The 14,474-nt window shown below is 43.0% G+C and overlaps 1 protein-coding gene across 1 annotated transcript in view; it reads right to left on the reverse strand.

The window, feature by feature from the left end:
* Positions 1 to 8,529, reverse strand: part of LOC148021924 (thioredoxin-like protein YLS8) — a 41,201-nt gene extending 32,672 nt beyond the window's left edge. Inside the window, exon 1 of the mRNA XM_087697461.1 lies at positions 8,233 to 8,529. Coding sequence (XP_087553587.1) covers positions 8,233 to 8,352 — 120 coding nt within the window. The 5' untranslated portion in view covers positions 8,353 to 8,529. The remainder of the gene's footprint in view (positions 1 to 8,232) is intronic.
* Positions 8,530 to 14,474: the final 5,945 nt, after the last annotated feature.

The raw sequence follows: 14,474 nt of genomic DNA on the forward strand, positions 1-14,474 counted from the left end.
TTCATTTTTTATCTTCCAAGAACTTCTTTAGGGAATGATGGAATCTGGACTATCATTTGCAAATTCAGCAAACAGGCAGGTTTCATTCCTTAAGGAAAAAGGTTAAGTCAGAACACATGGTAAAGATATTTATGCATAATATCTTCAAGTACCATGGAATGCCACGATCAATTGTGAGTAATAGAGACCCAAGAATGACTAGCTTGTTTTGGAAAGCATTGTTTGAAAACATGGGCACTACGCTGAAATTTTCATCTTCTTTCCATCCACAAACTGATAAACAGTCTGAAGAAGCAAATTCGATTGTTTTAGATTTACTGAAGTGTTATGTTTCAGATCATAACACTTCTTGGGAACACTACTTGCCATTGGTTGAGTATCCATACAATAATACTGTGCACTCATCTATTGGCAAAGCACCTTTTGAGATTGTGGAAGGTGGAAAGAAACTGCCTCCCATTTTGCAAACAAAAGATAACATTTTTGAAGCAGATCATTATGTAAAAGATTGGAAAGAAGCATATAAAAAGGTCAAGTATACCTTAGAAAAGTCACAAGCTAAATAGAAAAGAGCTGTTGATAGTCATCATCGGAAACTCTTGTTCAAAAAGGATGATTGGGTCTTATTGCATTTTGAAAAGGCACATTTGAGAAAACAAAAGGGCAAGGAACGTTTGTTTCCAAAGCTGAGTATGCGTTACTATGGCCCTTTTCAAGTCTCAAAGAAGATCAATGACGTGGCATATAGGCTGAAATTGCCAGAGAATTGAAAAATTCATAATGCATTCCATATAAGCCTATTGAGGCCTTTTATTGATGAAGTGCTAGAGATATGATTCAAGAGGAACAGCTTGAAGTAGAAGAATTAGATGAGATTCTAGTTCCATAGCAGATCCTTGCACATAAGGATAGGAAAGTGAAAGGTAGAGTTATAAGAAAATTTTTGGTGAAGTTCAAGAACTATTCACCAATGGATGCCAAATGGATGGAAGAGGCTGAATTGGCAGATTCACCTCAATTATTACAAATTTACCGAGAAGCTTTCTTACTGGAATCTACAGTGACTTAGAATGCTTTTTAAAGCAATGTACATTCTCTATTGTGCAGTTGAATATTGCATCTCATTGAATAATGCACAATGTATGGTTTACACTTAGCATTAACATGTGTATCATTGAATGAAATCTCAGTGCTTTGAAGTTGTATTTGTTACACTTCAGTTGAATGATTATACAAATTGTGACACTAATAGTTCGAGGATATGTGCTATCGCCTTGTGTTGCATTCAAAAACATGTATATTAGAAAGACTCCTAGTAATCATAGTTGGATACAGGATGTGATCCTCCACCTATGTGAGACTTGAACTTGCAATGATACAAATGGTCGTGAGGAAACTCCTACTATCGCCCCGTGTCACCTGTTAGCAAATGATATATGCGATGGCACTAATAACATGGAGAATCTTGTTATCGTCCTGTGTCATCCGTTAGCATGTGTTGCATGCAATCAAGGTCGCTTGCTTCTTTCAAAGGGGGATATGTCACCGACTCACGAAGTGGTGATACTTTTTGCAATTGCTTTCCTTATTTACTTATATAAATATTTTTTTTTAATTTTCTTTAGTTGCTATTGCTTTTTACCCCTAGAGTTCTCTTGGATTAAGCCGGGATCTTTGCATAGTCAGAAGAGGCAACCATTGGGACAAATTGAACTAATGGTTTGTCTGAGCCTTAAGACTGGTTCCATATTGAATGGGCACTGAAGAATAGAATGCCAGTGGTTTGGGACTGTGTGCTTAGCCACTAGAGATGGTATAGGACAATGAGCCTGGCCAAGACAAAAGATGCACATGTGAGAATGCTCACGGAATAAAAGTCGCCGTAATTGAGCCACATTACACTTTTTAATGTGGTTGCAATGATAAAAGTTGCTTAGAACAACTTGAGGAATGCAAGGGTCACCATCCCTAAAATTTAGAGAGTTACTATTTTTGGACCCTAGAATCTGTTCGCATCATTAATTCTCTGGTCTGTATCGAAGTCAAATTTTGCACCGAACATGGAGAATTTTAGACCGGAAGGTTTAAACGGGAAAATTGTTACATGTATGCCATGTGGCACAAATTCCCAAAAGAGAGAGAGAGAGAGAGAGCATTAAAAAAAACATAATAGGCATACGGGGCAAATCTGAGAATGAAGTTTTGAGGAGCTGAGGGCAAATTGCTACAAGTTCATCATCTATGGGTTGATTCCATCGAAGGTACAGTTGTGTGTTTTCTTTGCACTTCTACTAAGGCAAGAGCCTCATTGTCTAGGTTCAAGAGCAGCTGCTAGCTTCTCCAATGCAAGAACTAAAGAAAGTGATGACCATGCCACACAGGAACAAGATTTTTCAGCTCTAATTCAGTGTTGTTTCTGGGACTGTTTTACTGCTGGAATGATACCAAGTAAAAAGGATGTTGATTCTGGATATGTTGGACAGTAAGAATAGCGAATACTGAGTTCTACAAACTGCAATTCTGCACATGAATCATTGAGTTATGGTCACAAAAAATGCTTTCCCAAAAGGCATGTTGTATTGTCCTTATGCAACTGGGATTCACTTAGTTACTCAGAAAAGATGAAAATCAATTGTTCACACGTTATGTATTTTGGAACATTTCATTTATGTAACTTTCCATCTTTTAATTGATAAAGAAATACTGAGAGGGGCGCCGGTCTTCGAGGCCAATCCAGTGTTGAGCGAGGGAGTGAGGTCTCTGTTTGTGTGCGTGTGAAAAGACCGAGTGTTAATTGTAGGAACTACCGCTTTATGTGAATCATAGACCGGTTACACTATCAATCCTCTCCTTCTCTTCATCAATATTTTTCATCCTCATAATTCTATGTGACACCGGTCCATCCTTCACTTGGATCCACATTTGCAATGGCACCTTCCATTGCTCTTGCTTTAGGACATTGAATGAAAGATTGCGCTCAATCACCATGTATGCAATTTCAATGCCCACAAGTCGTTACCTCTCTCTAAAAAAGGCAACCAATCCACACATGACTAAGAGCTTAAGAGAGAAGCATGGAGAAGAGGAGCATCTTTTGTAGATGAGAGAACAGTCTTTAAAAAAAAAGAGAAATTCAAGAAGGATCAAATAGTCAAAGAAGGCTGGATGGAATCCAAGGGGGCTGGGAGAGGAGTACATAGCTGAAAAAGGGGGTGGATTGTAGTATCCAAGGCTTTTCCATCCTAAAATGCCAAGCAGGCAGCAGCAAGACGATACAAATGCACAAAGATGCACCCAAAACACATTTTCGCTACACAAAAACACACCAAACGAGATGGCCAAAAGTGGCATGTTTTTCATACGGATCCATATGAATACATACCCTACCGTATGGAATGGACAAGTCCATATGTTGTATGAGGGCAACTATGTTCATGTGTGGGATACTCTACTCGGATTTCTATCCGAAAATATCTATATTTTTCTTTTTATGATTCTACTAGAAGTTATGTTTTAAGGGGGTTTATAACCACTTTACACATGACCTCTCAATTAAGCCCAAACGCTATACTTGGATATTCAGATTTTGGTCATGTGCCAATGCCTCTAAGCTATGCTGCCTTTTGATCAACCTTTGAGATATACACACGCACCACTAAACCACACTCTACTTCAGGTCCCTGAGCTTGTCAATAGACCATGTCATACCCATAATCATGTTGCACCTCTCTCATTTGCGCATTTCTTTTCTAAAATCATTGTACAGGGTTAGACACTACCTCTTCGAGGTAACACCTTCCCATTTTCAGTTATCTATGTTTAATGTCATGGATTCAATCACCCATGACCCAAAGGAGGGTTTCTTAGTTAGTTATTCATCCCTGTAGGAACACACCTTAGGTATGTAAATGTGTCAAAAATGTGAAAACCTTTTACGCTGTGAGAGTGCGCAATGGAAGAACATGCTCAGAGGGAGAGAAGGGAAGAGAAAGATTGATATAAATGCAGAAAATAGAAGGAAAGAACTGCATTGATCTTAACAAAATGCTGAATACAAAGCTAACTAATCAGTCCTTGCACGTAGCCCGAAGCACTGAAGAGGGCATCACGTTTGGCTAATGATGAAGAATGCACCAAATGATGGAGAGCGTGCCAAACCTACAAAGGTCGAATGAGAATCGTGACGAGCCAAGTGATAGGGGCTGCCTTAAATAGGCAATGTAGCTCAAAACTGGCCAACTACTGCCTGAGGATGCAGTAAAACTAACCAATCAGCATTAAATGCTGGTCGCCCACACAAAAACTGATTGACTAGTCACAGGAATCCAAAACTAATCGCAATCGTTTACCTTGTGAACGCACGTAGTTGGCAACCTAAAACCTATAATGCACTGGCTATAAATGATGAATATCTAGTGTGAATGTTGGATCAAATGGGCAGCTCAATAGGTAAGAAGTGGAGTAGAGAGCACGACTGAGAGTAGACACACAAAGAAGCATGCAAAAGTACCTTCACTAAAATGAATCAAAAGAATGAATGTACAAGGTACAGCCCTAAGGTTATATAGACCTACACAATAAAGTGTGTTCACACAACAAAAAAACCCCTCCCATGCAAGAGGGCAAAAAGTGCCCGTGGATAGTTTGCATTCACACCATGACGGTTGGAGGAAAATACAAGGTGTATTTAACAAACCCCCCTCAGAGTGAATGATGTGAATGAAACAAGGATGTCACTCATCAATCCCCCAATGGACGTAAGTGTAAAGCTTTGCAAAAAGCTTCACACTTTTCTTTGGATAGAGCCTTGGTGAATATGTCTACTATGTTGTCTTGTCTAGGCACATAGAGCAAATCAATCTCCGCTACATGGAGAGACTCTCAGACAATGATAATGGACTCAATTCACGCATGAGATATTGGATTTTGTGTAACTCCCAATGCACTCTAACTGTCAATGTAGATACATGTAGTTGATGAAAGTGCACTATGCATGCCTGATAAAAAGTGTCTTAGCCAAACACACCCCATTGTAGTTGTAAAAGTTGCCCTATATTCAGCTTCACAGTTCAAAGTGGCCACTATAGGTTGCTTCTTACTAAACCAATAGATGCAAGCATCATTGAGTAAAAAATAGTTTCCACTAGTGGACACTATCATGTCAAAACATCTTGCCCAATCACTATCTATAAAATCATGCAAGAAAGTAGAAGTGCTACAAGGGTAAAATAGCCCCAAAGCCTATGTGCCTTTCAGATATCAGAAGACACCCTAAACTGCTTGCCAATGCCGTAAGCATGGGCTTTGCATAAATCTACTCAACTAGGATATAGCATATTGAATACCTGGCCATGTATTGCACAAACAGATCGAACATTCAACTACCTACTAATAAAGAGAAGTGTCAAAAGGATCACCAACATCCTCGAGAAAAACGAAAGCCTGACTCAACTAGAGTAGAGACAGGTTTATAGTCTTCAAGCTAAAAACGTTGCAATAATTGTTCAATGCACTTGGATTGCCTCAAAACAACACCCCTTATTGCCTGATGCTAATCACCTCTAGCAACAATCACTTCCTGTGAATGACCTTCTAGCTAACTGGAAATGGCCGCCTCCTTGTAACCTTCTAATTGTAATTTCGTACCATATTGAATACCTGGCCGTTTATTGCACAAACAGATCGAACATTCAACTACCTACTAATAAAGAGAAGTGTCAAAAGGATCACCATCATCCTCAAGAGAAAAACGAAAGCCTAACTCAACTAGAGTAGAGACAAGTTTGTAGTCTTCAAGCTAAAAACATTGCAGTAATTGTCCAATGCATTTGGATTGCCTAAGAACATCCCTTATTGCCTGATGCTAATCACCTCTAGCAACAATCACCTATTGTGGATGACCTTCTAGTTAACTGGAAATGGCCGCCTCCTTGGCAACCTTCCAATTGTAATTTCTAGTTTTAATTAATTATTTTTCATGATTTAGATTCTAAAAATTAATTAAGTATCCACTTGACCTTGCCCAATAACTAGCTAGTTCCCATTCACAATTAATGTGCTAACCTCCATGGGACATTTAATGGTCCCAGTATTCATTGGCCTTGGACTAGCATTAATTTATTAATTAATGCCTAGTCCCACAATCTCATCATTGGACATTTAATGGCCCAATTAATACCTAGACCCCAAACTAACACCACTTACCCACAAGTACCTGCCTAGCATAACTTTGTACAACTTTTGCTAATGTCACCACTGTTCACTTGGGTACTTAGGCCACCACCATGACTGAACTAACTTGAACTTCACATATGTACAACCCCAAAATGTTAGCGTCTCATGCTAATTGTCCTCTAGCTCTATGGACAATCTTCTTGTTGGCTCAAAATGGCCTCTTCCTACCAATTCGTGTAGTAACAGCACACACACTCTCTCTCTCTCTCCAACCCTTAGCTAGTCTCCAAAAAGCTCTCTTCCGATTTGAATGGATAATTTTGACAAGTGGCAACATATTTTGCCACTTGGCAACCTTCTAATTGTAATTTCCAGATTTTACTGATTAATTATCAGAATTGAAATTCTAAAAATTAGGTAATTATTCATTTGACCCTGCCCAATAACTAGCTAGTGCCCATTCACAATTAATGTGCTAAGCCCCATGGAACATTTAATGGTCCCAATGTTAATTGGCCTTAGACTAACATTAATTCATTAATTAATGCCTAGTCGCACAATGTCACTATTGGACATTTAATGACCTAGACCCCAAACTAACAAATAGCCACAAGTACTTGGCTAACATACCTTTGGACAATTTTCACCAATGTCACCCACGATTCACTTGGCCTCCTTAGGCCACCACCGTGATTTAACCAACTTGCACTTCACATGTGTACAACTTAATAATGCCAAAGCTAAGCACCAAAATACACGTCCTCATGGCACACACCAACTCTGATGCACCAACAACAATAGGAGCATCAGAGACTGTGATCCTCAGGAGAAAGTGTATCAACAGCAATTGCCACCTTCCCAAGGTCAAGAATCTGCAATCTCCATCACCGAAATGGTCTCCAATGGCTGGGAAATGGCCCCAAAAGCTGGCAGCCACAGTCCAACACCTCTTTCCAACAGCTCCAAAATGAAAAAACGAGATTTTCCTCTCCCTTCAGCCCTATTTAGCATTTTCCCCACTTGCATGGGAAGTTTTGCCAAGTGGCAGCTTTCTTAATCCATTTTCAGCAATTTCCAGCCATTTAATTAATTTTTCAGAATTAATGAAAATTAATTCAACCCTTAATCCATGCCCAGAAATTTGACCTTGCCCATCCAAAAATTAATTGGCTAGGCCATTTGCAACCCAAAGTGGTCCCATGCATTAATTGACCCTTGGACAAGCACTAATCCATTAATTAATGCCTAGTCCCTAGTGTCACCACTGACACTTAATGGCCAATTAATGGTCCTAGGGACAAATTGACACCAAATTTCACCTAGAATCTAATAAGTGTAACTTGTTACAACTTTTGCCTTTGACACCCATCTTTTTCATAAGGTTCTTCGGTCTTCAACTGTGAAAAAGTAGCTTGCACCTCACATGTGCATCTTTTAATTGCACATTTGATTAATCCTTTAATCAAATGCCAATTAAACATAAGCAAAGCATCATTTTTTCACGTCCTTGTGACAATTTCTCAGCCACGACTTGGTGCCTATGCCTTCGCACTCTTACCAACATGGAGACATTGAGCTAGTGGTTTCTCTCCTAAGGTCAAGTCTTAGGCACCATCAGCTCAACCTTTCTATTAGAAGAAAATGAAGTGGTCTAGTACAATATTAGAACTATACTGAAGCAACTTAGCTTACGTATGAAGGCTCTCACAGTTCCCTCTAGGAAAGTAGGGTAGAAGGCACCGCTTTGCATGAGATGTAGGGCCGTCAACTGCTCTCAAAGGCTCGTTCACAAGTCACTTTGAAATGGTGAAGCTACTGGTAGTATAGGACATGAATTTTAAATCGCAGTTATTTGATCACCTGGTCTTGTCTGTCAGTCCCTGAAGAGCCCTAACATGTTTAACCTAAGTCACTAAGTTCAAGGATGACCTTCGCCCTTGTACAGTATGCTTTCCCAACCAACTATTCCCACGAGATATGGACATCTTTCGGCAACTTAGACCTAAGCCTTGAGGAAAAGAGGCAAGTGGAAGTAAAAATAAGGCACAGACAGAATACCTGCATACAAGTTTCGTCCCAGTCATGGCCGAATCTGATGACAACGGTGCGCTCCTCCTCCGCAAGGATGGCTTGATCAACTGCCCATCCGGAATGGAGGTGAGGGAGAAGGTACGACATTCCCCTCTGTGTGTGTGTCTCTCTCTCTCTGTGGTCCCGAACGACGGCCTTTGCGAAAACTGGATGCTCGTATGGCTGCAGAATAATAAAATGTGGGAAATGCTATGATACAGTTGTGTATTACGTTGAAAGGCCAATAAAAGAGGAGCTTCGCTCGGGGCAAAGTTTGGAGTGAACTTATGGCCATTGAGTTTTCCTCACAAGGGGTTCTAGTAGGCGCTCCCTGCTTAGACGCGGGCACGATTTTCACAGCGAGGGCAGGTGCTGGTACGCGTGGCACCCGCCCCCATGTTTCTTTGTAGGGAGGTTGGGGGCTGCCATGTGGCACCCGTCCCCATCCTCCCCTTAACTAATAGTAAAGATGAATGAGCCGCTTACGCAAATATTTTGTTGATAATATATATTAGCGTTTCATGCGCATGTTATGTCACTTTGCAACAGTTTCATTTTCTCGAAGTTGCGCTCAATAATCCATTTCTCATCTTTCTCTTTCTTCCTTTTCCTCTTTGTTTCTAATTTTTAAATTCTCTCTCTCTCTCTCTCTCTCTCTCTCTCTCTCTCTCTCTCTCTCTGCCTTTTATTTTAGTTTATTTTTTTCCTTTCCTGACTCTCTCTCTCTCTCTCTCTCTCTCTCTTTTCTCTTCTCTTCTCTCTCTATCTCTTCTTCTTTTTTTTCTTCTTCTTATTCTCTCTCTCTCTTCATATGTGATGTTACTCAATACAACACAGAAAGGTAACATGATATGTGAGAGCAAGATATACTCTTGTATTATTCAATCAAAGAAACTGTACAACATAGGCACATCCCAGGACTACACCCTCGTGACGCTGTACATATGAGAGTGCGCAACGGAAGAAGAAAACACAAACACAGAGGAGAGACAGAGTGAAAGCAGAGAATGAAGGAAGAACTGCACTGACTGAAATGGATGTTGAATACTCTAAAATGGACTGATCAGTCCCTGCACGCAGCCCGAAGCGTCAGTGAGGGCACCAGATCAGGCTAGAAATAAGGGCAGAACCGATGCCAGAGTGGGACAGGAGAGAGACTACGCTAAACCTAAAAAACAATGTATATGGCTGATGAGGGGGCTGCTATATATAGTCCCCCAGCCATAAATCTGGCCAACTGGCCAAAAAGCTGGCCGAATGACCAAAAAGCTGACCGATTGGCCAAAAGCTGGCCGACTTGGCCAAACTTGCCAGTTCAGAGTTTTTGCATACGAACAAGTCTTCTATGAGTTTTAAGCACTAGTCAGTTCTGATTTAGTCTGACTTGCAGAGTTGCAGACTTAGCAGACTTGCAGAGTTGTTGACTTGCTGAACTTAGGCCGACTTGCAGAACTTACAGGACTTGATTCCACTTGACTTACTGAACTTGACTTTTGCAGTGCAGGACCTGGAGTTTGCCAACTTGTGTATCTGGTCAGACTTATAGAGAGCTTAATAACTTAAGCTTAAGTGATTAAGCTTAAGCTTAATAAGCTTAATGAAGATAAGCAGGGCGACGTCAAATTTTCGGGGGGAGGGGGGGGGGGGCGCGTTTTTTTGTGCCGAAAATCACGGAATGATGCCGTTTCTCCACGATTTTGAATTATGAAGCTTATTAAGCTTCTTTAAGGCTTATAAGCTTAAGATTAAGCTTTTGATTAAGAGGATTAAGAGTTTTTCTCATTGTTTCTTCACGACTTGTATGTGAGGATGTAGGAGTGGTCCTCCGCCTGCAGAGCCTGGTCCTTCGCGATCTGACAGTAGAAACAGGGGTTCTTGATCGCCAGAAGTCTGCCTGTATCGACGGTTTGCGATGAGATTGACTGTAGAGCCCGTTTGTTCCTGGAGCTCCGCCTTCGCCCGAGATTGGTAGAGATTGGAAGCTCTTGATCTCTGCTCCGCTCTGATACCACTGGTGCGCAGATCGGTCGCAGATAGCTCACGTAGTGAATCCCTGAAGGTCCCCAAGAACAATGAACTCTACCTTTTTGCACAAAAAACAATGTAAAAGCATGCACGACAAGAGGCAAGAGACAAATTGGGTTCAATCTCCCCCATGCCTTGTGTGAGCGCTTCACAAAGCATGTATTTTATGTATATTTCCAATCTTCATGCTCAATAATAGCCCAATTACAAAAATATGACAAGCTTTTAGCTTTTGAGTTTGCTTTCTACAAAAATAGGAAAATAAAGCTAATGGACGGTGCCCATAGAGTCTGGCACGCCCAATCTCAATGTCCAAATAGAAATAACATATCCGGGCGCATAGGCGCATACAAAATAATAATCAATAATCAATGTCTCAATAGACATAACAAAATATAGGCGTGGCGCCTATCAAAATATAGTCCAAAGGTCGAATACTCGCTAAACTCCAATGCTTTCCTCCGCCACTGCTGCTATCTCTACACATCAACTGAAGCATTCACAATCGTTAGTAAAATAATACAATTAAGCCGACAAAAGTGAATACCTAGCAGTCTTCAGCTATATAAATAAATCAACTGGTTAGAAATAAATCCTAACCTTAATTTATTACGAGTGCGCACTCTAAACTCATAAACGTTTATTAATTTAATATGCATTTTGCGGAATCACCCACTATGGAATCACCCACGTACACACTAAATTAATGAAATGCTCGAAAAGGACAGGCGTCCCCATCAACTTCTCGCACAAAGAATCCTCTTTGTGTATGAGCCCCGGTCATCTAAGTTTACGGAATCCACCGTAAAACCTCACGGAATCCACCGTGGAATATGCCTCCTGGCATCAACCACAAAGGAATCCTAAGAGACTCCTCCTCCTGCGAGGGAGACTGAGTAGCCTCCGGAACCTGTAAAGCACCCGTCTCTGAAAGGGACTCCCCTATACCAGGGTAAGGTAGATCCTCCTCATCTGAAGAAGGCTCCCCATCGTATGGCTGTGGATCCCTAGAAGACTCCGAAAGGGAGGCTGAAGGGGTGGAAGTACTCGAAGAAGAAGGAGTCACTTCCGCCAAAGGGGGAGGAGAAGCTGAAGTAGGAGGAAGGGGGGGGGGGGGGGGGGGGGGGGGAGAGCCGAAGAAGGAGGGGTGCCCAAAGGTATCCTGGAAGGAAGGGAAGGGAGAGAAGGGGGGAGAGGGTCTGTCGATGTCGAAGAAGCACCTCGAAGAGATCCATCAATCGGATCCTCAGAGGCCGAAGCCTCATTGAAGATTACATCCTTGCTCACCTCAATCTTCCGTGTAGTCGGGTCGTAGAGCTGATATCCCTTCGTGGTCATGCTATAGCCCATGAAGATAAGCTTTCGCGGCTTAGAGGCGAGCTTCGACTTTCTCTTCTTCTTGTCCATATGGACAAAAGCAGCACAACCAAAGATGCGAAAGTGGGACACTGAAGGCTTCCTCCCAAAGAAAGCCTCATAGGGAGTCATGTCCTACAATGCCGAAGTCGGAGAGCGATTGTGAATATGCACCGTTGTAGCCACCGCCTCACCCCAAAGGAAATGAGGAAGACTCCGATGCTCGGGCCATCTCCACCATAGTCCGATTCGCACGTTCTACAACACCATTCTCTGATGGTGTATTCGGATGGGAATACTCCACCTGAATGCCGTGATCCCTGCAAAACTGAGAGAAAAGGTGAGAAGTGAATTTGCCACCTTGATCAGCTCGGACACCATGAACTTTGAAGTTGTTAGAGTCTCCACAAAAACTTTCCACTCACAGAAACGGGAGTACGCCTCACTCTTGTACTCCAAAAAATAAGGCCACACATAACGACTGAAATCATCCACAATCAGCATCAAATACTGGGCCTTCCCAAGGGAGGCCGTGCCCATAGGTCCACAAAGGTCAATGTGAACCAACTCAAGCAGAGAAGAAGCCCTCTTGGAAGCAACCTATGGGTGAGGCTGCCGATGCTGCTTGCCCCTCAAGCAGCTAGGGCATAAGGTGTGGAGAGAAGGGAAATCGGGAAGTCCCTCCACCATCTTCCTCCCTGAAGCCTGTCGAATATAATCAAGATTCAGATGCCCATAACGAGCATGCCAAAGCAGCCCAAGCTCATGGGAGGCCCTCGCAGCCAAGGCTGTGAGCTGGTAGAGCCCACCCTTCTGTGTACCTGTCCAAAGAGCATCACCTGTAGAAGCATCCTCCACTGTGAGTGCATCCTGCGTAAAAATGACTTGGGTACCTAGTTGAGTAAGACCATGCACAGACAATAGGTTAAAACCCAAATCAGGTACATAAAGAACTTTGGCGGAAGAAGATTGCCTATCAAAAAACATAGGTAAAGTCCTCATGCCGCGAATAGGAACTGTAGAGTTGTCACCAATGGTGACAGTGCCCCCTCTCGAACGAAGATCCTGAAGCCAATCCGATTTGAAGGTCATATGAGAAGATACTCCGCTGTCCACGAGCCAACGCTTCTCCTAAGTGGTAGAAGCTAGGGTGGTATCCTCCTCAACAAAGACACGCATAAAAGCAGACTCTGTCGTGGCTGGGGCCGCCTTGGAGTCCTTCTCCTTGGGCTTCAGATGGGGGTACTTTTGCCATCACTTCTCCTTGGGATGAGTGCCCTTCCCATAGTGTGGGCACTTGGGCTTCTTCTCCTTCGCATCCTTCTCGTCCTCTGCCTTCTTGTCCTTGGCCTTCGCCTTTCGGTGCTTCTACTTCTTGCCGCCACTGGTACCGGCAGTAAAAGCCTTGGTGGAGCCACTGGCACCCACCTCTCTGAGACGCTCGTCATGCTCCAAGACAAGCGGGGAAAGTTCCTCCCCTAGAAGTTTCTCGCGGGTCCTCGAGGTGATGAGGCTGGTGTAGAAAACATCATATCGGGGAGACGGCAACTGAGTCAAGAGAATCATCGCCATATCCTCGGATGAAATCACCCGACCAAGAGAGGCTAGCTCACCTCGCATGTCCTCCATCTTCGTGATGTGCTCCTTCATGGAAGAAGAATCATCAAGACAATGGAAGAAGAATCATCAAGACTGAGCATCCGCAACTTCTTCTCCAAAGAAATCTTGTGGGCGAACGTCTTATGTTGGTACAAAGATGCAAGCTTCTTCCACACTGTCGTCGCCGTCTGTAACCTGTGAACATGAACAAGAACCGAGTCGTGAAGACTCATAAAGAGAAAGGAACGGGCTCTAGAGTTGAGCCGATCCCACAAGGCTGCACGGTCCATAGAACTTCCATCGGACGAATCCACGGGGGGCTGGTCGATGGGTGAAGAAACAAGCTCCCATAGGTCGAATGTATTGAGGATGCACTCCACCTTGCATGACCAGAGGGAATAGTGGGAACCATCCAACTTGTCTTCCTTTGGAAAGGAAGGAAGTATGGGCACCTGTATCGAGGGAATCAAGGAAGGCATGCGGACATCTGAAGAAGTCTTCACCAATGGAACCTTCTGAGATGCATGGATTGAAGAAGGACAGGTGCAAGGAGACTCCTCCTGTCATCAATTGCGAAACTCCTAATAATCCCGTCTCCGCTCAGAGGAATGATGTGAAAGAAGTTCATCCTCGGAGTCGTCAAAGCCTAAAAACTAATGAGACATCTTCCAAATGTGCAAACACCGAATACACCACAGAAATCTTTGCTGATGCCGAAGGATGACTAGCAGAAGGGTCACCAACCACCAAAACGTAAATTGTGGAGGCCGACAAACACCTGGAGCTGCAAAACGCAATGATGTTTGATGAAGATCACCTAGACAGAAACCGCCAAACATAAGTCGAAGCCTAGGAGATTTCCGCCAACAAGAAAATGGCCCACAAAAAGTGAAACAACGCAGCCTGGAGTAGTGTCGCCTAGCTGTAGAGATGGCCAGCGGGCAGAAAATGCACCTAGGAGAGGAGTGTTGATGATGTGGCAGCCTCAGAAACAGTCGCCTACAGCAAACGCAAGAGTTGGAGCCGCTAGTAGGAGCCGCCTTGGCTGTGGGGAAGGAATCGACAGCAGCAGAAGAAGGGGATGGTGTCTCTCTGTCGGGGAAGATCCTCCGTGCTCTCAATTAGGCGATGATACCATGTGAGAGTGCGCAACGGAAGAAGAAAACACGAACATAGAGGAGAGACAGAGTGAAAGCAGAGAATGAAGGAAGAAGATCTGCACTGACTGAAATGGATGCTGAATACTCTGA

This window comes from Lygodium microphyllum, chromosome 17 (genome assembly GCF_053477565.2).
Source record: "Lygodium microphyllum isolate KBCC chromosome 17, Lygodium_microphyllum_v1.1.10, whole genome shotgun sequence".
NCBI lineage: Eukaryota > Viridiplantae > Streptophyta > Polypodiopsida > Schizaeales > Lygodiaceae > Lygodium > Lygodium microphyllum.